This window comes from Trichosurus vulpecula, chromosome 2 (assembly GCF_011100635.1).
Source record: "Trichosurus vulpecula isolate mTriVul1 chromosome 2, mTriVul1.pri, whole genome shotgun sequence".
NCBI classification, from domain to species: Eukaryota; Metazoa; Chordata; class Mammalia; order Diprotodontia; family Phalangeridae; genus Trichosurus; species Trichosurus vulpecula.
The window spans coordinates 271,169,043-271,191,146 of NC_050574.1; the positions used below are offsets into that span (position 1 = coordinate 271,169,043).

General features: G+C 40.5%; 1 protein-coding gene across 1 annotated transcript in view; it reads right to left on the reverse strand.

The window, feature by feature from the left end:
- Window positions 1-6,446: 6,446 nt before the first annotated feature.
- The window catches only part of CBL (Cbl proto-oncogene), an 86,981-nt gene continuing 71,323 nt past the window's right edge, over window positions 6,447-22,104 (reverse strand). Inside the window, exons 10-16 of the mRNA XM_036744747.1 lie at window positions 15,913-16,044; window positions 15,446-15,823; window positions 11,409-11,503; window positions 10,723-10,878; window positions 9,399-9,502; window positions 8,702-8,884; window positions 6,447-7,480 (exon numbers count right to left, since the gene is read on the reverse strand). Of these exons, the coding sequence (XP_036600642.1) occupies window positions 7,206-7,480; window positions 8,702-8,884; window positions 9,399-9,502; window positions 10,723-10,878; window positions 11,409-11,503; window positions 15,446-15,823; window positions 15,913-16,044 (1,323 nt within the window). The 3' untranslated portion in view covers window positions 6,447-7,205. The remainder of the gene's footprint in view (window positions 7,481-8,701; window positions 8,885-9,398; window positions 9,503-10,722; window positions 10,879-11,408; window positions 11,504-15,445; window positions 15,824-15,912; window positions 16,045-22,104) is intronic.

Here is a 22,104-nt window from a genome sequence, read left to right on the forward strand (position 1 = left end):
AGTATTTATTTATGTGGGTATCTTTTGTTTTCCTGGTACTGATGACCAATTTTGTTGTTTTATGATTGATAAGGAATTAGCATTTCATGCAAAAGTAATGGAAGATAAGGCAGCACTAAAAGTTAGTTTGTAGATTCATTGTTTGGAACTTAGACTATATTTCCCAGAAGAAACAAACAGGTTCCAGGGGTTGCCCACACACTTAATTGAACTGTATATATACATAGTACAAGCTGCACTAGCCTTAGCGTTTGTCTTTGGAAATTGCCTAGTTCCTTTTTCTGCTGCCTCCCGATGCTTTTTCTTGAATCACTAACTCCCTTCTTTATGTCGTCTCAAGCAGGATCCCACATAGACCTGTCCTACCATTCAAAATGTTTCATGCTCCAAAATTACTTGCCTCCCTTCCAAAGTATAATTTCCACTCTCAGCATTGATGCCCTCCACCAGCTGCTAAAATAAAACTATTGATTCTAATTAATGTGAACACTTTGAAATCAAATTAGTTTTTAACATTTGGAATTTCAAACAGTATAATAAAGCAAAGTGAAAAAATTCAGGTAGAATTGGGAAAGATTTTTTTGAGAAGGGACACTGTAAGGAAATGATGTCTTCTATGAATCTTTAGTATGACAGTTGAATTATTCTTACTTCTGTAGAACAGCCACTGAAATGCCAAATCATTTTAGGGCTGGTTTTGGGATAGAATATTTCCACTTAAGAGGTAGCAGATGCCTAAGATATAAGGAATAATTGGATTCAGAATCAGAGAACTTGGGTTTTAATCTGTACTGTTACTTATTAGCTATGCGACTTTAAGCAAGTGACCTAACATCCCTAAGCTTCAGTTTCATCATCTTTAAAATGAGAGGGGTAGACTACATGATCTGTAGTCCCGTGATACACAGATTAGGCTTGGCCTAGGGCGAGAGACACAGTTTCCAGGAATAGAGTGGTGATAGTTTACTGCATCATTCTGGACACACCATGTCTGGAATACTGTGCGCAGTTCAGAGCATTACACAGTGCAAAGGCCATCAATAACCTGGAAAGTGTTCAAAGGACAACAAACAGGAAAGTGAAGGGCTTTGAATCTATGCCACAAGAGAATCAGCTGAAGAAACTGAGCCTATTTAACTTGAAGACAAGAGAGCTCCAGGGAAACTTGATGATGACTGCTTCAAGAGAGCCAGCATGGCACAGGTTTGGGCACTGGGCTTAGGGCCAGGAATATCTGGGTTTGAATCCTGACTCAGATACCAATTAGCTGGGTAATCTTGAGCAAGTCAGTCACTTTACCTCCATGCAAATCATTTAACCTCTCTATGCCTGGTTCCTCATCTGTAAAAAACAGGGGGGTTTAGACTTCATAGCCACTAAAGTTCCTTCCACTTCCAAGATCCCATTCAAGTTTGCCATATGGAAAAAGGATTAAATGTCATTTCTTTGGCCTCAGGAGGTAGAAACTAGAAGCAATGCATGGGAATTGTCATTTAATTTTGATATAAGAAAAGGCTTCTTGATGATTAGAAATATAATGGGATGTGAGATGGAATAGGCTACCTGATTGAGTAATGGCTTCCATCTCATTGGAGGTCTTCAAGCAAAGCCTGGATGGATGTCCATTTCTTTTTCCTAATTGTTTTTTGGAGGGGGGAAGGCAGGGCAATTGGAGTTAAGTGACTTGCCCCAGGTCACACAGTTAGTACATGTGTCAAGTGTCTGAGGCCGGATTTGAACTTAGGTCCTCCTGACTCCAGGGCCGGTGCTATACTCACTGCACCACCTAGCTGCCCCCTGGTTGTCCATCTCTTCTTTAGGCTGTATGTTCTGGTCTTCTTTGTCACCAAAGAAAGAATCCAAAGTCTGAAACTGAATCTGGGCGCGTTTTCGCTGCCTGGCCATATTCCCAACCAACTAACTTGACCCTTGAGTTTTTCAGTGGGGTATGACTGCTTGTAGACTAACGAGTTCTATGTTCCACGTTTGGGGGGGAGGTGCCAGCTCTGTCAGACCCGCACTCCTCCTTCCCCAAGAACCCCCAGTCCAGACTGGGCTTAGATCTTCAGCAGGCTGTTGCACTCCTGCTCTGATCCACCACTTAATTCCTCCCACCAGGTGGGCCTGGAGCCGGAAGTAACAACAGCTGTAGCTGCTCCACCTCTGCTACCCCCCGGGGCTGGAAGCCAAACCGAGAACTCCTTCCACTCCCGCAGCTTTTCCCACTAACCTTCTCCCACTAACCTTCTCCGCAGTCTTTGGTGTTTGTGGGTCGAGGGGTCTGGTAACTGCTGCAGCTCACATATTCAGGGCACTAGGGCCCCCTCCACCTGGCTTCTGGTCTGGATGGTCCACGCCGCTCAGGCTGGGCTCTGCTCCACTCCGTTCCCAGCTCCCAGCTCCCAGCTCTGAGCTCCGTGTGGGATAGACATCACCCAGAGACCATCCAGGCTGTCCTGGGCTGGAGCCCTGCTTCCCTCTGCTGTTCTGTGGGTTCTGCCGTTCTAGAATTGGTTCAGAGCCATTTTTTATAGGTTTTTGGAGGGACTCGGGTACGGAGCTCACACTAGTTCCTGCTTACCAGCCACCATCTTGGCTCCGCCCCCCATGTCCATCTCTAAGATATGTTGTAGTAGGGATTCAGTTTTAAGCATGGGTTGGACTAAATGCTCTCTGAGATCCTTTCCAAATCTGAAATTAGATAACTTTCTGAACAATAGCTTGGTAAATTTAAGGGTCATCTAGCATAAGATTAGTTAAGATTTCTTTTGTATGTACTTCTATATTACCTTTCCTTAGTATATGATAAATATTCTTTTTTGTCATACAAGTTAGCCCTATAAAACATAACTGTGAATATGGAGTGTGTAGCAGTAAGAAAAGGGCAAGATGTGTTAGAAGTGAACACCATGATAAAATAATGGGAGTGAGAGTAGGGGGGCTCAAAATCAGTTTATCAGGTATAGTAGTCTTTTTAATCCAGGGAACCAATCAAGATCAAAAACTAAAAAAGGTCAGTAAGAAGGTAGGACCCTGAATTAGAGTTCAGTGAAGGTTTAGAAAAAAGAAATAAAGTGAAGTTTATATGGATCAATTCTGAGAAAACTAGAATCACTTAGGTAGCACATCTTAGCAAGACCTAAAATCCAAGGGTAGATCTTATGCAGACCATCAAATGCTACTTGGGGTCAGCAACTCTAAACCATTTCTGCTTTTCAAAGCTTATTTCTTCTCCCATATCTGAATTCAAATTCTTTAAAGGCTTTAAGTCATTTCATAATGATTTCCATGGCGAAAGGGTTTCCAATATAAGCTAGGTGGGCAGCCCTTCAAATATCTGGTTTTAGTTTAGGGTTTCCTGAATGTACAATGTAGCAAATGAGGAAGGCAGCTTGGTGTGTGAGAAAAGCACATTTGGAATCAGAGGACCAAAGGTGTAATCCTAGTATTCTGCTATTTCCTTACCTGTGTAATCTTGGTCATTTCCCCTCCCAGAGCTGCAAGTTTCTCTGACTTGTAAAACAAGGGGAATGAACTAGAATTTTAAGGTCCCTTTCAGCTCTAGATCTTGCAATCTTACTCAATAAGATAAACAAGTGCCCTTATTTGGGTTTGACTACAGGGAGATCCCACGGTCCTCTAAGTTTCTTGCATTTTGTGCTCAGATCTGTGAGAAAGTCTGGAGCTCACCCAACCTTTGTGAATTCCTTTACACAGAAGGATCAGGACATAGGAAGTCAAAACCTTGTGGCTGGTGGTTTATAGCAATCATGTTTTGATCATGTTGAACAATGGAGCTACAGATGTTATGGACTATGTAAAGCAATTTGGGGAAAGCCCAGAAGTAGGATATTTAATTTTATAGGAAAGTCTATTGGAAGAAGATTTTCTCCTATCCATCAATCTAAAAGGTAGCAGAAGATAGACATTTTGTAATTAAAAGGAAAAAAAAAGGGTGTATTCTCTCAACAGATAAGAGAACTCAAGAATAATTCAGTTAATTAGCCTGAGGAGAAGACAACAGAATTAGGAACCGATAACCTAATGGGGGGAAATTTCCTAAGGGAGCTCCTTGGGCCAAGACCCCTAGGGTTACTGCCTTCTACCAACTCTAAAAATATTAAAATGTCCATATAAAAGCAATGTTTGAAAATGAGCTAAGAAAATAATCTATTTGGCTAATGATTGCCAGAACAGCTTTCAGATTGTAAAATACTCTTGATATTATTCAGGGATCCAGAGAAATTAATCTGGGATTTTCTCAGACTGAGAGGCAATAATCTCAAAGAAAGATCACACATAGGGAAGCAGATTCTGGCATACAATAAAGAAAACCTCCCTAACAATCAGAGCTATCTAAAAGTGGAAAAGGCTACAATCAAGAAGTAGTAAGTACCTCATTACTAGAAGTGTTTAAGCTAAGGCTAGATGACCACTTGTGGGGCACTGTGGAGAGGATTCTTGCTTCAGATACAGCCTGGACTGAACAACCTATAGTTTCCTTTCAGCTAGGAGATTCTATATGTTCTATATCCATTCTCTGTGAGTACAGACAAGGCAGAAGTTATTAATGGACAAATTTAGTGAGTACATCATAAGTATGCCCTAATAATCTGGAAATGGCTCATGTTCAAGGGGAAAAAGTCATAGCCTGAAGGTTGGGAACTGCCACAAATCAAAAAACAGGTGAAAACCTTTTGAAGATTCACCGAGTTTTCCTAAATTTTTGCCGCAGTTAAAACCTTAGACCAAATGGTCAAAGAGAAAGTCTCAGATAAATTGATTTGGATCCCTAAATGTTAAGAGGTGTTTACTAAGGGGGTACGCATCAATTGGGAAACGGCTGAACAAATTTTGGCATATGAATGTAATGGAATACTAATGTGTTGTAGAAATGAAGAAAGAGATAGCTTCAGAGACCTGGGGAAACTTGTATGGACTGATGCAGAATGAAGTGAGAAGAACCAGAACAACTTATAGCATAACACCAATGCTATAAAAGCAAAAAATTTGAAAGACTTAAGAACTCTGATCAACAGACCAATCAAGGATTATTCCAAAGGATCAACGATGAATATTATCCACATCCTGACAGGAGATGGACTAACATGTAGAATGAAATGCACATTTTTGGACTTGACCGATAATGGGAATTTGTTTTGCTTGACTATGCTTATTTGTTACAATGATTTTGTTTTTAATTTTTATTTTTTCTTGGAAGGAGAGGGAAGTCGCAGGAAAAAAAAGAGGCATTTGACAAATACGTAACATATCCCCAAACACACAACCTCATATGTAAGGCTTTGGACTGAGTTTTTGCAAGTCATAAAGGGAAGAAACTCTGTATTCTATATAAACAGAACAGTAAACTGCAGAGAGGGAAACCTTGTATCCACATAAAAAGTAGTATGTGTAAGAGACAAATATCATATATTAGGAAGCACAAGGCCCCACAACAGCAATAAACAAGGAAGAATTTCAACATCAGATTCTAATAGTGCACAAGGAAATTCCTGGGATTTGTTCTTTAATCTTCCCCAAGGTTCAATGTCTCTATGTAATGGCAGTTGGGTCTGGTCTCAAGTGGTGATGCTCTACACTGGTCCCTAATAGTGGATGGTGCTTCACTAGGCCAAATTCTACTTCCTTCCTACCCATTCCTGATGCCTGAAAGTGAGATTTGTGTGTGAAAGGAAGCTTCTCTGTATCTTCCTGGGGAGATTAAAAGAATCTGGGGCCTACTCCTTCACTGCAACAATTTACTCTATGGAAGGATACAAAGGTTAAGAATAGGGTAGACACGTAAAAAGAGGCTACATTCTCTAATTACAATCACACAAGGGTCAGTCTCTAAACCCACGGACAAGTACCAATCTAAGAGGGGAGCTAACAGTTGCATACTGTGACATCAAAAAAAGTGCCCCATATTTTGGGGAAGACAAAAAAGAAGATTTTCTGAAAATGATAATTTGGCCCTTGTTGAAGGAAGACACTTGCAAAGGCTAAAAGAAATTTAGTAGGAAGGAGAGCCAGACTGATGGAGGCTTATACTTAGTCTGCTTTTCTTCATTCATTATACAAAGATAAATAGCAAATGGCCCAAGGTTCCTGAAAGCTTCCCAGTATCAGGATTATAACATTATCTTAGATATGATGCTCCTTTCCCACAAAGCAGAAAAGTACCTCTCAAAGCACACACCTAATATCAAGGCAACTGATTCCTACTCTCTGAAGGATAAGGAATGTATCTGAAGGCCTCTAGTTCAGTTCAGCCATTGTTTAATTAGGATAGTTAAAATATCTTATTTGTCAAATTCAATGTTCCTATAGAAACAGCGTTTCGGAGTGACCAGTGTTAGCTGCTAAAGTCAAACATATTTGTAATGATAATGCAACAATACTTTAACCCCCACTCTCCCTGGGCCACCAGCCCCCCACCCCGCCCCAACAAACAAACAAACACAACCACATATAAAACGGAATATCTCATAAACTCCCTGGCTTCACTTAAGTTAGTCATAACCAGTCCATGGCCAATAACAAGAGCATCATGGACAGCAAAGCAAATGACAGAAAAGGAGACAGTTTTAAAAATACAGGACTTTAGCTATGCACATGATAATCTGGAGTAGCACTGAAACTGCACTACACACTAGGGAGTATAATACCACAGTAGATGGAAGTTACCAAAAGATCCCTTCCTAAACCTCTTGTGCCTATCCCCAGGAAATGGTGGCCTGTCTGGGGTTAATCTTCTGATCACAGGACACACACACACAGACACATACACACTCACAAACACACACATGCGCAGTTACACCCACCCACCTAAGCTGGAAAACTCAAAGCCCTCAGTTTGTTTTTTCCCTCAATACTTGTCCTGCTGCCCTTGGACTGCTCTCCAAGGGGCTGAGCTGCACCACACCATGTCATCATAAAAATGAATGCTCTCTCTAAATGGGGACAGAAGGCAAACTGCCCTCAAACACACACTATAAAGTGAACAAAACAAAACAACATCCTAGTTGCTTGCTCTGTGTTTGTTCCACTGCTTTGAAATCTTGAACCACAGATGAGACATCCACCAGACAAGGGCAAGACTTCAGTTTGAAGTCTCCAAAAAAACCCTTTGCCCTCTCAGGTGCTCCTGGAGCATGGCGCCCAGCTCACTGGTCCACTGAAATTGGAGGTAAGGAGGTGATGTGCTATGTGGCTACATGAGCAGGGGAGGAAATAGAAACAAACTCTCGAAGGATGTTTTTGGCCATTTCGATATTGTTATGGGCAATGACCAAAGCTTTTTGAATGTCCTGATATGAATACCCCTGGCTCATGAGACTCTCGATTTCACTGGATAACTGAGGAGAAGTGGAAGGTATAGCACCAGCCTGCTGACAGCTTCCTGCTTTCCGTTCAGAGTTGATCCTCCGAGGGAAAGGCTTGGGAGGCCTTTCAGGAACTTGGGAACCATCGTTGAAACCTACAGGGAGAAAAAGTACAGTAATCGACCATCTATATATCTGGGCAAAATCGTTAGTAACGTCAACATGAATAATAATGTTTTAAAATGAAGAAGATACTAACCAAACAACTGTCAGGAGAGAATGTACCTCCCACCCAGCTATGGGGATGGATCCTCAGTAATATATCATAACTTAAAACTTCAAAGTCAAGAACCTCATAAGATTCTCCTAGTATTGGGGGGGACAAACCCACTAAACACCAAAGATGCTTATCAGGCACTTTTCCTAATCAACATCAAGGCTGCCACAAAGACAACACATTTGTATAGTATTTCCATGTACATCATTTCATCTGATCTTCAAAATGCTCTGTGAGGTACTCAAAACAGATGGCATTATTCCCAGATGTGAAACATGGAAAAAGACTAAATGACTTGCTAAAGACCACATTGCTAGTGAATAGGACATAGGTCTTCCTGACTTCCAAGGTATTGTTCCTTTTATCCTGCTCCTCAGATGCCTGAGAAGACCTGCAAAGAGTCCTAGGAAGAAATTAACCAAAGTTATAGAACACATTTAGCCTTCAGAAAGGGACTGCAGAATCCCTGGTCAGCTCAGTGCCAAAAGCAACTCTTCCCACTATTTCCTTGTGAACAGCTGTTACCCTGGGAGTTGCCTCAAGTTTCCAAAGTGACAGCAACTTCAGTTACCATCCTGCTGGGTGGCAACAGGTGCAAGAAAAGTCTGGCCTTTGACAATCAGTATCCAAATGTGGGCTGATCCTCAAGTCTGCCTAGAGCTATTGCTAGATCCAACAAACTCTTTTTCTAATGGGAAAGGAGCCAGAAACCATGAACATTTGGTCTTAAGTACAAAGCTTAATTACCAGTGTCATTATGTATACTTGGAATAGCTAGCAATCTTAATGGCCCCAAGCAGAGTATGAGCTGTGGTTTAAGGACAAACTTAGTATCCTCTGGCAAAATAGTATGGCCACAACCTTCAAATTGGCCAATGTTAGTATTAGTGATCCAGCTTGGGCCTTACTCTCTTCCTGTCTATACCTACACACACCTACCTATATGCTCGTTCTCTCTCTCTCCCCCCCCCACCCCCACCCCCCCCCACCCCCCCCCACCCCCCCACCAGTAATCATCTGTGCTTCAAGACTAAAACCAAAAAGTAGCAGCAAGCTGTTCCAAATTTTAGGGGACCTACAAACAAACAGGTCCACTTACCTACTGTGGGATCACTATCCAAAGACATCCAGCTGAAGGAAGAACTGGCATTAGAAATGTCTGAGAGAGTCCGGCGGGCCAGAACTGCAGGCACAGGGGGCTTGGGGATGTCATATCCATCATCCTCATTCTCTGATTCCTCAGGACCATTGCTGGGAAGGGTTGCAGCCACATCTCCCTCAGCTAACAAAGAGAAGTTATATTTTACAAATACTTCTTAGTTAAGGGTAGAATAAATCAAATCCCATAGCTAATTGAAAATAAACACTCAAATCTTTCAAAAGTCAGCAGCAATTCCACAACTAACCTCAAATGATTAGCCAAAGGCAAGCAAAGGGCCCTGAGTTCACCAGCTTCTTAACCTTTCAACTCAGCTAGTTAAGAGAGGAATTAAGTATTCCCCACCCACACACAAAAGAATTTCATCAATGCTGCAAAGCAATGGGAATAGAGAGGAGCTGCCAACAAAGCAGGCCCAGGCAAAGTAACCTTCAAACGCCCCCAAGCCTTGAAAAAGAATTAAAACAACAGAGCAATTTTTGTGAGCACCTTAAAAAAGTGTTAAAATAACTGGTTTGAAGTTTAACCTCCAATCCAAGAAGGTACCACACATGCTTACCACTTCAGTCAAGTTATTAAATAAGCCAAAGGGCTACAGAGGCTCCACCTTCCACAGGCCTTAAGTCAGGGCACTCACCCGATGTACTGCTGATCTCTAGGCCAGAAGAAGTCGCCTGCGACTGAATGTTGTACATGGCCTCATAGGTGCAGCTGTCAATCTGCTGCTCTGAGTCAAACACTCTAAAGAGGGGGGAAGAAAGAAAAGAAAAGAGAACATGACAAACTTCTTCAGAAACAAGTGTAGCCTTCATGCTACCTAAAGGACACAATAAAAGACTTAGTCACTTCTAACTACTATTACTCAGATGCCAGTCCTCCTTCATGTACAGTCAAATGAAAATGCAAAAGGAGAGCATAGTTTAAAGCTTCTGCTGATGATAGGAGAAAACACAAATGGAATTGATAATAACTGAAAAAGAGGATAAAGAACTAAAGTTAAATGACTCTGTTTTAATACTAACTAATCAATGCTGAAAAAACAAAAAAGGTGGTATACACACTAAGGCAATGATGCCACCTGCAGCATCCAAAATAAGAGACCAAGATACAGAAAGGACCTAAATATGCCAAAACATTCACAGCAGCACTTTTTATCATAGCAAAGGGGGAAGGGACTAAGCATTTATATAGCACCTACTATGTGCCAGGTACTGGTCTAAATATGTTTTGATTCTCACACAATAACCCTGGGAGGTGGGTGTTATTATCCCCATTTTACAGGTGAGAAAACTAAGGCAAACAGTGGTTAAGTGACTTGCCCAGAGTCACAAAGCTAGTATGTATCTGAGGTAGGATTAGAAAAATCTTCCAATCTTCCTGGCCCCAAGCCCAAGGCTCTAGCCACCTAACCGCCTCTGAAGAAGCATAAAAAAATTTTGGCAAAAAAAGGCAAACAAGGTGAGTGACTGTGAAATGGAAAACAGTTAAATAAACTGTGGTATGGGAATGTAATGGAATATTACTGCACTCTAAAAAATGATGTATATGATTAATTCAGAGAAACATAAGACTTATATGAACTGATATGGAGTGAAATAAGCAGAACCAAGAACACAACAGATACGATGTCTACAACAATACAGATAAAAATAGTAAAAAGAAACTGAACACTGTATAATTATAATGACTAAGTTTAGCCCTAAGAAGAGATGAGAAATGTAACTTCTTTTCACTGCAGAGTTGGGGGACTATGGTAATGGAATGCTACCTGTTTTCAGACACAGTAGATGGGTTGATGGTTTAGCTGAATGGGGGTTTTGGACTTTTTTTAAAAGGGCCTATTTGGAAATAAGTGTGATGTGAAAGCAAAAGGCCTAATAAACCTTTTTTAAAAAACAAATTAAAAAGAGACAAAGCCATAATAATTGCACTAGTAAAGTTTGGAAGTGTTAGAAACTTACTGTGAACCATGGGTCATCTCCAGAGGTCGCTTCAGCTCTGTCTTTTGGAGGCTGGCACCAGGGAGCACCAGAGGCCGAGAAGAAGGAGACATATACTCTGCATCCTCATCACTTCCACCCTGCTCCCCAAGGGGCAGCTTTGGCACAGGAAGAGGTCTGGGAGGTGCAGAAGACAGGAGAAAGCATCACGATAGCATAAATCTGAACAAGCAGAACTAACAACAAGTCAAGAGCTGGAACACTACAAGGTCTGAAATGCCTTCAAAATGGTTTCTGTCAAAGCGATGACAGCAAATTAAGCCCCAAATTCATGTTAACCTTTTTGAAATCATTAATTCTCCTGAGAAGAGAGGCAGCTAGGATAAAGTACACTTTCTTAGGACAGACGCTAGTATCTGCCACCATCCAGCAGGTGTGGCTTCTGTACTGAAGATGTGCAACACATGCACAGCTCCTTGGTTCTTGACGATGCCAATCCAAAGAAGTTTTATTTTAAAGAGTGGGTCCTAATGGACCAGGAAAGAGTTTTTCATTCAAAAAGTTATGATTAGTATTATCAGGAAACTTTTCTGTCAACTCTTCTAGAAGCACAGATTCATTTTTTTATTTCAAAAAACTATTTACTCAAAAACTTTCTGAACTACCCTAATAAACGTATTACATTGAATTTGGTTTTAATAGCATACCTGGCAGCAAGAGAATAGATGGCATTGGCAGAAGAGGAAGGCTTGATTTTGGGGTGTTCACACTCTGGCCCAGCTAATGGACTATTGTTTATGTTCTGGAATAAGGAAAAAAAATGCTTAAAAGCTCTTCCCTACTACAGTAATGCATTCAAATCTCCTGTTCCCTTTATCTACTTCATACAGCCCAGGGTGGCCAGTTAGACCTTTCTCCCAATGCCTCACACCTGGGTTTATTACAACTGAATACTTGATTTCAGCCCTTAAGAAGGCTCATCCATGAGAAGGATCATGCAGGAGTCAAGGAAATAGGATTATAGATTTAGAGCTGCCACTGAGGCAAACACCTCTACCCCTATTTTTTTTTTTTTTTGAACTCTTCTGAGTCTAGGTCCAGTACTCTATTTATTTATTTTTTTTTTAATTTATTTAACATATTTAGTTTTCAGCATTGATTTTCACAACTACCCCTATTTTTTAAGGAGACTAAGGCATATAGAGATTAAATGACTTGCCCAGGGTCACACAACTAATAAGTGTCTGGGGGAGGATTTGGACCCAGGTTTTCCTGACTTCAAGGCCAGTACCCTTTTAACTACACCATGCTGCTTCTCAGGGTTTATATAATTTCTTTATAGAAAGACATTAGATACATGACATTAACACAGACTAAACTTTCCTAGCATAAATATTTATATCCAAACTCATTACATATATTGATAACCAGAAAGTTGAATTCACTCTTTATTTCCCTACTTAACTTACATATAATTGTAATGAACAAAAACGGAGGAAGAATGAAACTAACCTACATGGAGGTCATTCTCCTCATCCCTTGCCTTTCCCTACTCCAAGGAATGTTGAGTTCTTCTGACAGAACCAGAACAATTTTGTTTCTTGATGTCTCATGGAGCTTCTACTTGATCAATTCTAATTTTTAAGTTTTTTTCTTCAGTCAGGATTTGTGCCTCTTTTACATTTGCTAATTTTGATTTTTTAGGAGTTATTTTCTTCAGTAATTTTTTGTGCCTTTTACCAAGCTGTTAATTCTTTTGATAATTTTCTTGCATAGCTCATTTATTTTCCCAATTTTTCTGCTACCACTCTTATTTGATTTTTAAATAATTTTTTTTTTGCTTTTTAAAAAAATCTTTTTCTTTAGCTCTTCTAGAAATTCTTATTGAATGGATCTAATCTACATTTTCTTTGAGGATTTACTTGTGGATTTTTTAAAGTCATTGTTTCCCAAATTTATGTCTTGAGCTTCCCCATCACCATAGCAGCTTTTTAAGATCAGGTTCTTCTTTTGTTGTTTGCTCATTTTCCTAGCCTACTTCTTGACTTTGGACTTTATATTAGAATAGTGCTCTTCTCAGATCTGGAGGTGCTTCTGTCTTTTATGTGCTTCTGATGTTTTCACAGCTCAATTTGGGGGCTTGCACGTTTTTGGTGTTTCCAGTGTGGCGTGATAAGTCTGGACACTGTCTTCTTGCTCTGTTCCTTACACAGGTGGGGCCCCTGCTCCCTAGTGACTGTGACTGCTCCTCTCTGCCCTGGACCTGAAACTGGGTAATAGGCAAAAGAGCTGCCAAACAACACCTGGTCCTGGTCTCAGTGCTAGTACAGAGGTCCCCTGGATCTCTTTCTGACTAGACGTTCAGTCCTTTTACTGTCCCAGGCTGCTGCCAATGCCACACAGCCCATAGCCCAAAACTGATACTGCTTCCACAACACTCTGCTTCTGGCCAGGCCCCGCCCCAGTCACAGACTTCTCTTTCTGTCTTCTTAAGCTGCCCTGGGTTAGAAAAATGACTCACTTTGACTTTTTGCTAGTTTTCCTGCTCCGAATTCTGTTTAGCATTTTCTGTGCTAGTTTTACGGGAGATTTTGGGGGAGATTTGGCAGTTGTGACCTTTCACTCCTCCATCTTGACTATGCCCCAACCAGAACAATTCTGAAAAATTACATCCATCTGTTCTTTCCTTCAGGCCTCTCATTCAGTATGATTTGCGGCACTTAAAACTCAAATCTTGAACCAGTTGTCCAAACTTAAAACCTCTTTGACTCTCTCTACATAGTGAGCAAACTCTATTCTTTTTTCCTCTGCAGTCATTCTTGTACATATTCTCTTCTTCCTATTCTCACCACTACTCTCCATGCTTTACCATCCTGACCCAATCTCCCTTTTCCTCTCCTTCCAATCACCTATCCAATCAGTCACTACATAACACACACCATCTGAGCTCTGCAGCTTCAACTCTTTACTCCCTTCTCTCTATTTCCAGTGCCACTATACCCAAGTACAGGTTTTCATTACCAACTGCTGGTCTACCTCAATGGCATCGGACCAGGTTCCTAACTCCACTCTCTACTCCCCTCTAAACCATCCTTTACACAACTACCAGACTTTTAAAAAAAAATTTACAAGTCCTCTGCTTAAAACCTTTCAACACCTCCCTATTTCCTACAGAATTAAGTTCAAACTTCTTTAGAAGGGCAATCAAGGCTCTTCATAATCCAGCACTGTTCCACCTTTCCAACTTTATCTCTTACCGTTCCCAGCTCTTCCTTCTCCCCAATCTGTTGTCTTCATGTAATTCACACTTTAGTCAAAGTGGACTAACTTAGTGCTCTCCACACACGTCCTGTAGTAACCCATCTCTATGTCTCTGGCCTATGATTCCTATGCTTGGAATGCCCATTACTCATCATCATTCCTTGCTGCCTGAAAGGTTTCTGTCTGTTGAATTTCTATTCATTCTTTCGAGCCCATCTCAAATGTTACTTACCCAGGGGGTACCCTCCTTCCCTGATACCCCCAATCACTAACGACTCCCTACTCTTCTACTCCCATGGGCCTCACATAACATTCTACTAACACCTTTCTTATACAGGTATATTATTGTGTTCCAGTTATTTGTATATGCTTATCCTATCACACTATTGGACTATAAATTCCATGAGGGCAGGTTTATAATTTGCCTAAACTATGTATTTCTGGGACAGCTAGGCAGCACAGTGGATAGAGTACTGGGCTTAGAGTTAGGAAGACTCTTCTTCCTGAATTCAAATCTGGCTTCAGACACTTACTAACTGTGTGATTCTGGGCAAGTCACCTGTCTCTGCCTCAGCTTCCTCATCTGTAAAATGATCTGGAGAAAGAAATGGCAAACTGATCCAGTATCTTTGCCCAGAAAATGTCCAAATGGGGTCACAAAGAGTCAATACAACTGAAAAACAACTTTACAACAAACTGTATCTGCCAGCACCTAGCACCATACGCTCTATATGCAGTAGGTACTTAATGAATTATACAATTGTAATCACTTAACAACATCAATTTAGAAATGGAAATGACCTTAAAGATCATCTAGTTCACCCCCCTCATTTCACAGATGAAAAAATGGAAGCCCAGAGAGGTTAAGTAACTGATCCCAGTTCAAATGGTCACTTATAGAAGAACATCCCAGATCGTGCTTCCATCTCAGCTCTTGTATCCTCCTTACCTAGCATGCCACCTCCTCTCCCAATCATCTTTCACACTGCCAAAAAATTAATCTTCCTACACGATCACTTTTACTATGTCAAATACACACTGCTCAACAATCTCCATAGTTCTTCACCGTCCAGAGAATGAAGTCCACCCTCCTTGGCCTGAAGCCACAACCTTCCCATATGATTCCAGCCACTCTTTTTGGTCTTATTTTCTACTACTCTCACCCACGGACTGTCTACTCCAAACCAGTCTATTTATCATTCCTGAAAAAGACCCTGCATTTTCTTGATTCTCTCCTAAACTTGGGAAACTCTCCCTCCCATTTACAAGTTCTACCCATCCTTCAAAGCCCAGATCATCTTCAATGGAAATGATCTCTTCCATCTCCAAACTCTTTTAGGAATTATTGTCTCTGTTCTTATGTGGCCTTTATATTACAGTATAGTTGCCTGGGTACATGTTTCCCCTAATATATGCTTTGTATTCCCCAGAGTACCTACTCCCAGTGCTCTATACACAGACACTCATAGAAAAACTGACTCACCACTGGGGCATCCAGGCTGAAGGTGCTTCCATGCCTAAGACCATCAGCTCTGGGATCCATCTGAGAAGGCAGTGAAAAAGGAAGCGAGTGCCGGTTGGTCAATTCTCTGCCTGACCAGGGGTCACCAGGACTTAGGGTAGCTGTAGGTACTTTGGGTATTGGCCGGGGAAGCCATGATTCCCCGGGGTGGCCAGAAGGAAAAAGGGGAAGTTTGTCCCTGGACAGACAGTCGCCTGGTGTACATGGTAGTGGGCGTCTCTGAGGCCTACTCTCTGCGCCAATGGAATGTGGTCTATCTGGAGGAGGTGGAGGAGGGAGATCTCGAAGTGTGGGAGGGATTGGCAAAGGTTTGTCCTTATGAAGGGAGCCAGTGGTAACCTGTTGAGACATAATGGAAAATGGTAAGCATCCACCTGCTCAGCACTAAAAAGCCTGCAGGGAAATGGCAGAGATAGAAAAGTCTTTACCTTAGAAGCACTTCCAGGACTAGAAGCACCTGAGGGAATGGATGTTCGCTGTTGCAAAAGATCCAGTCGCGGCGGCACTGGAGGAAGAGAAGCTTGTGGAGCCACGGAAAATGGAGAAGGAGGCCGTTCAACCTAAAATAAAAAGTTTGTTTCAAGGATTTTCATGTTCTAGGGAGAAAAAAACTACACCAAAATAACACTGATTTTCTCCAAAGCAGTGTCTAGCAACTGCCACACAAACACAGGACTAGTCATCCAAACCCCTACTGAAAAAGATATTCTTCCAGAATCAATGATAAATTTCTACTGGGACTTTACTGCCTTCATGCCACCATGAGAGGGCACTCAACCCATAAACACCAACCAGCTAGCTATCAGAGAATATATTTGGAAGAAGAAAGAGCTTTAACTTTTCTCTCATGTTGTTGCTGTCCTTTAAGAGCTCATTCCACTGCAAGTGGAAAAATCTTTGCTAAATTGCTCTTTCTTGTTTTTCTACTGCTTTCTTTCAAGAAAGCTTAACTACTAATGCTTTTCAAGGTTAAAAATGTAATCCATGAAAAGATAGGGAAGGAGCAAGAAGATATCAACCTGAGCAAATCACCAGGAAAAATAATGTCTTTAGGACAAGAAAGTAGATCCAAGTCTACGTAAAGTATGCTTTATAGGGCTTCTTTATACAGATAGAGACTAAAAGAGAATTCACGCATATATCCAGGCATCTTCCTATTTAAAGACCTTCAATAGCATTTTATGGCCACTGAAAAAAAAGGTCCAACTCCTGAGCTTTCCATTCAAGGCCCTACCATTTTCACCATCCGGCGCACATTTCAGATTTCCACTCTTCCACTTTTCCTTCCTCATTCATGTGTGCTATATGCTTCAAAGGAGCTGGACTACTTTCCAATGGTAACAGATGTCTTAGGCTGTTATCATCCATCTCTGTGCCTTTGCTAATGCTACACTAGGACTGTGTTACCACCTGCTTTTCACAGCCCCAGTGCCATGTCTTCTATAAAATCATCCCCAGCCAGTAAGGATCCACTCAGACTTCACAAAGTACTTCAATTACACTTCTCTCATACACTTACACAAGTAACTATGATACATGATATTCCAAAAGCCCATACTAGACTATGAGTTCCATGAAGGACCAAGTTTTATCTTTGTATTTCCCCACACACTTGGACAGTGTTTTGCACCTAACAGAAGTGTGCTGATGATCAAGTTTGTTGAATCCTGAAGAAGGTGAATGAAACATTTACAGATGATTTTTTTAAACTGACGAGCATCTTCAATTCTTTTAAAGAAACATGCTACTTCAATCCAGTAAATAGAATTAACACTTATCCTTTAAAGTTAAAAAATAGGCTTCAAATTATTTGAAACAAATGTAAAGCTTTTTCCATCTTCCTGCACAAAGCAGCATGATGAACAGATAAGCATTTGGCACAATGACCCATGCAAAATGCCTCTCTGCATTCACAACAGAAAGCAAAACCGACAGAAAATAGTCAAACTTATACTGAATGTACTCATAATAAGATGACAGCCCATATATTTCCTTAACAAAAACAGCATGCCCTGCACTTAGACCAGTCATTATTGCTGAGCGGAAGGGGAAAGAAGAGAAGGAAGACAGCAAATCTCATCTTCTGGAGTGGCTTGTGCTTATTTCTTTGTTTAGAGAAAAGGCTCAATTCCTGCTGACAAGGCAACAGAATAAACCATAAAGCAGTACTGCTTAGGGATGAGAGAATAAAATTGATCTAAATTTTATAATAGGTTAAGCTAACTTATTTCATTTCCTCATCTAGTCACAGTTATCATGTCACTTTTCCCCTAGAAATCTCACATCGATTCTTTTCTATCCATTCCTACTGCTATCATTCCCTAGTCCAGATCATCAATTGAGGCTTAGGTTATTATGTCTAGTCTATCTCTAATGCAATCCAGACTAAACTTAAAAGCTACCAGTGACTCCCAATTTCCTACCCAAGGAGAAGAAGAATGTCTATTTTCCATATTAAAATAAGCATTAGGATAGATAACCTGCAGGGCTTGTCCATCAGTATGTATATTTGGGACAGACAGCACAGATGGAAAGTTATTTGGTCACAGAGTTGAACAAGAGAAGGAAAGTGAGCAGACAGATTGCCTCCAAAAAACTGCAAAGCTCCTACAATGACTTTAGCTTCCCATGAGAACAAATATCAATAATATCAAAATTCTATTATTGCTGCTATTTAGCAACTACACATGAATACAACAATCTCCAAAGAATTAAAAATGAATCTCACTCAGAGGCAATGGAGAGACACATAACAGGTATGAACAGACTGCAAAATATAACCAGCGAGTAACTTTGATGAACAGGAGTAAAAAAATGTCATCAGGGAATTGTATGATAGTAAGAGAAGAAGGGCTGGTCACAAAATGAGGAAAGAAAGGTAGACAGCCAGAGTGGTTCACTGGTGCTCTTACAATATGAGCAGAAAGTGAGGAAGACCTCCAGAGGCTAGACCATGTGAGTGACTTGTGGGAGGACATGGTTAAGAGTTACAGCATATGTCGGCACTGGTAGGTTGAGAGAACTTCCAAGCTTATGACATCAGAGAAATACTTGAGTGGTATGACTTCCTCCACGAGTGTTTAATAGTTTTGTTAGGGTGATCCAGGGTTGAAGTTCTTCAAAATCACAAGGGGCTAAAGATAACAAGGATGGTGAAAAATGTTTAATTGATTTGGTAGATGATAGGTTCAATGCCGCTAAGAGAAGAGATTGAAGGCTTGGCTGGAATAAGGGACCAAAAGGTCAGGAAAGAATAGTCAGGGCTGAAGCTTATGGTAAAGATAAAGACTAAGGTTCAGAGGAAGCAGGAGGCAGAAGGAAAAATGGAATAAGAGGAACTTAGGATCACAGAGGAGAATTTCAAAGTTCAAAATCATAAAGCTGGCACAATTATGAATGATGGTGTGATTAAGAGTATGATCATCCCTAAGGGGCAGAAGTGAAGTGAAGCTATAGATCATGGGAGTTAATTTGGTTGATGAACTGGGAGCCCAGCATGTTCAAGGAGACATCCAAACGTAAACAGAAATTTCCAAGTATGAAGGCAAGGGTTAAGGCAGGGAGGGAAAACTACAAGTTAGGTACTGAATTCTTTGAGAGGAAGGAAAGTGATGTGGAGGGTGGTATCATGGCAACAAGTATCTAGATTGGGTGATACTGACTGATGGAATGAACATCTGAGCAGGGAATATGCTAAAGCTCACCATCCTGCCCCATGTATTAGGGCACATAAGAAAAGTCAGCCCCAGAAAAGATCATCACAAAGAGCAAAGTTTCTGTGACTACAAGAAGATGGAAAGAATATGAAAAGAGAACTAGGATGAACAGAAGTTAACAACAGAACAGGGCTTCCTAAGAGTACAACAGAAAGGGAGAATCATAGGAGGAAAGCAACTGGAGAAAAATAAGGTTCAATTAGATGGTGACAAGTGTACAAGTAGCAGTATGAGTAACGTGCTATATAGTTCACTTGTCTTTCTAGTATTGTTTGCAATTTCGATTCCTTTGCAACAATATAGCAATGCCAGGAAAATATAGGTATTTTAAAAACAGGCTTTTATGATAGGGATTACCCTGGGGTCATGGGAAGTGCTGCATAACTTCCCAAATGGTTCAAAGCCCATTCTTTTCCTCCTTCAGTTCTGGGCCCAGCTCATCTGTAGTGAATAAGATATATATGTGCACTAATCAACTAACTCACAAGGTTAGCCCTCAGTCAATTGCATGCCCTAAAATGAATTTTTCATCTTGATTTTTTCCCGTGAGTTGTATTTTTCAATTGCACACCTCTCACCTGACTTGTCAACTTTTTTGTTTTTAAAATTGCACCATCAGTTTGCTCATCATTTGTTTTCCTATTTTAAAAATCTTTAGAGGTAGAAAATTTTTAGAGGACTTCTTTAATTATATCCCATAAATTTTGGTATACTGCATTATTGTTATCCACTATTTATAATTTTTATGTCTTCTTTGACCAACTAATTATTAAAAATGTTTTTAGATTTTTAATTTCTTTTTTTTATTTTGGAGGGGAAAGGCAGGGCAATTGGGGTTAAATGACTTGCCCAAGCTAGTAAGTGTGTCAAGTGTCTGAGGCCGGATTTGAACTCCGGTCCTCCTGACTCCAGGGCTGGTGCTCCACTCACTTGGCCACCTAGCTGCCCTGAAAATGTTTTTAGAACCCTAACCTGGATGAGGCAGTCAAGGTTTTGCCCAAGTGCTAACATCTTGGTAGGATAATAGGTTTCCTCCCCACTGAAGACTATCATTCTTGTGCCTCTAACCTTGGGGTCTTTCATTGGCCTCTAACTTGTAGAGCTTGGGAGGGAAGGCAGTAGCAGAAAGGGCATGAAAGCAGGATTTCTTTCTGTGGAAATTAGGGAGAAAGGTATGAGCTATCATCTCTCCAACCATAATGCAGGTCAGACTATCTCTCTAGGGTCTCGCTAGCTTTCTCTCCACATCGGAAATCCTTTTCCCCAGCTACTTCTCCCCAGTCTCATCTTTATTCAGATCAGCTCTAACCTATTCCAGTCCCTTATCCTTCTTTGTCTTCTTTTCCAACTGCATCCTCTGGAATATTCCTCTTTCATTAACAAACTTCATTTTAGACCTCTTTCTCACATTTCTTCCATTTGCTGGTACTTCCAAAAACCTCAATTTCCCTTGAGGATATCACATCTCTTGGTAGTCTCCTCAAATCTGGACACTGCTTCTCTCTCACTTCCTGACACATACTGTCAGGAAGAGAAACTGGTATGCTCCTTTGCTCCCTGAATGCCACCTTCAGACTCTCCCTCCTCTTGCTATTATCACTCAGCAACAAACTCTCTTCTGCCTAAATCTTTGTGGCAGATTCATCTACGAACCTTCAGGTCGCTCTCCCTCCTCCTCAGTAAGTTCAGCATCTGGCCCCTTTGAACATAATGGCCCCCTAGTTCCTCAACCTCACCGTCTATGACCTCTGTCTCAAGTGGATTACAACTAAGCACAGAAATGTCCACATTTAAATTGGTCCCTTCAGTGAATTTCTTCCAGGTTCCGGAATTCTTAGTTATGGCTCAGTTCATTGGTCTCCACTTGGGTCTATGTATTTTGCTTAGTTCCTCTATTAGTTATTTAATGAACTATGATCTTTATGATCTTTAAGGACTTCATAAATTTTCCCAAAGAGTCTCCCTTAATCTCTTTATCCTTTGATATCCAAAATAATTCTCTTCTGGAGTACCGATAGGCAGCCATTCATCCAGACTACAAACAAAGAAATTGACACTGACAAGCTAGATGCTGGTTTTAGGTAGGGAGGGATGTTTAAGTGGAAACTGATTTACAAGCAATCAGTTTTTTAATGGTTTCATGTTATGATGACTTTTGTTTCTCTATGCACAACTTGTGTTTTCCTATGACATTTGCATATACAATCTTAAAGGAAGGCAGTGTGGAGTGGTTGATAAAAATCTGACCTTGGAGTCTAGAAAACCTAAGTTCAAGCTTGGTCTCTGACACATCCAGAGTTGTATGACCTGGGCAAGTCACTTAACCTCTGTTAACCTCAGTTTTCTCAACTTTAAAATGGGGATAATAACAGCACCTAACTCACAAGGTTGTTATGAGGATCAAATGAATTATTATTTATAGAGCACTTGGTACAATACTTGGCAAGTAGTAGGTACTACATAAATGCTTATTCCCTTCCCAGCTTTCCTTTTCCAAAGTGCATTGGTAGAAAGAATTCCAAAACAAAATGTAATTCCTTGACTGTGAGAATGAATACTTGTATATATTGTTTGTAAAATAAAATTTTGATCCTATGAAGATTTTCTATCAAAGAAGGTAAGAGAATATTATAGAAGACCTATGAAGATTTTCATTCATTTTATTATATATATATATATATATATATATATGTATAATGAATACTTGTATAATGAAGGACCCCTCCCCCCATATTTTTTTGTCTTCCACAGTGCTTTTAAGAACAATATACTTAATACTGTTTCTCTCTCTCTCTCGTCACCTTTTATTGTTGCCCTACCTGAAATTGTGACTGTAATCCTGTTCTTCTGGAACTATTTGAAATACATTAATTTTATTCCTGCTCCTCAGTTTTTATGACTGTG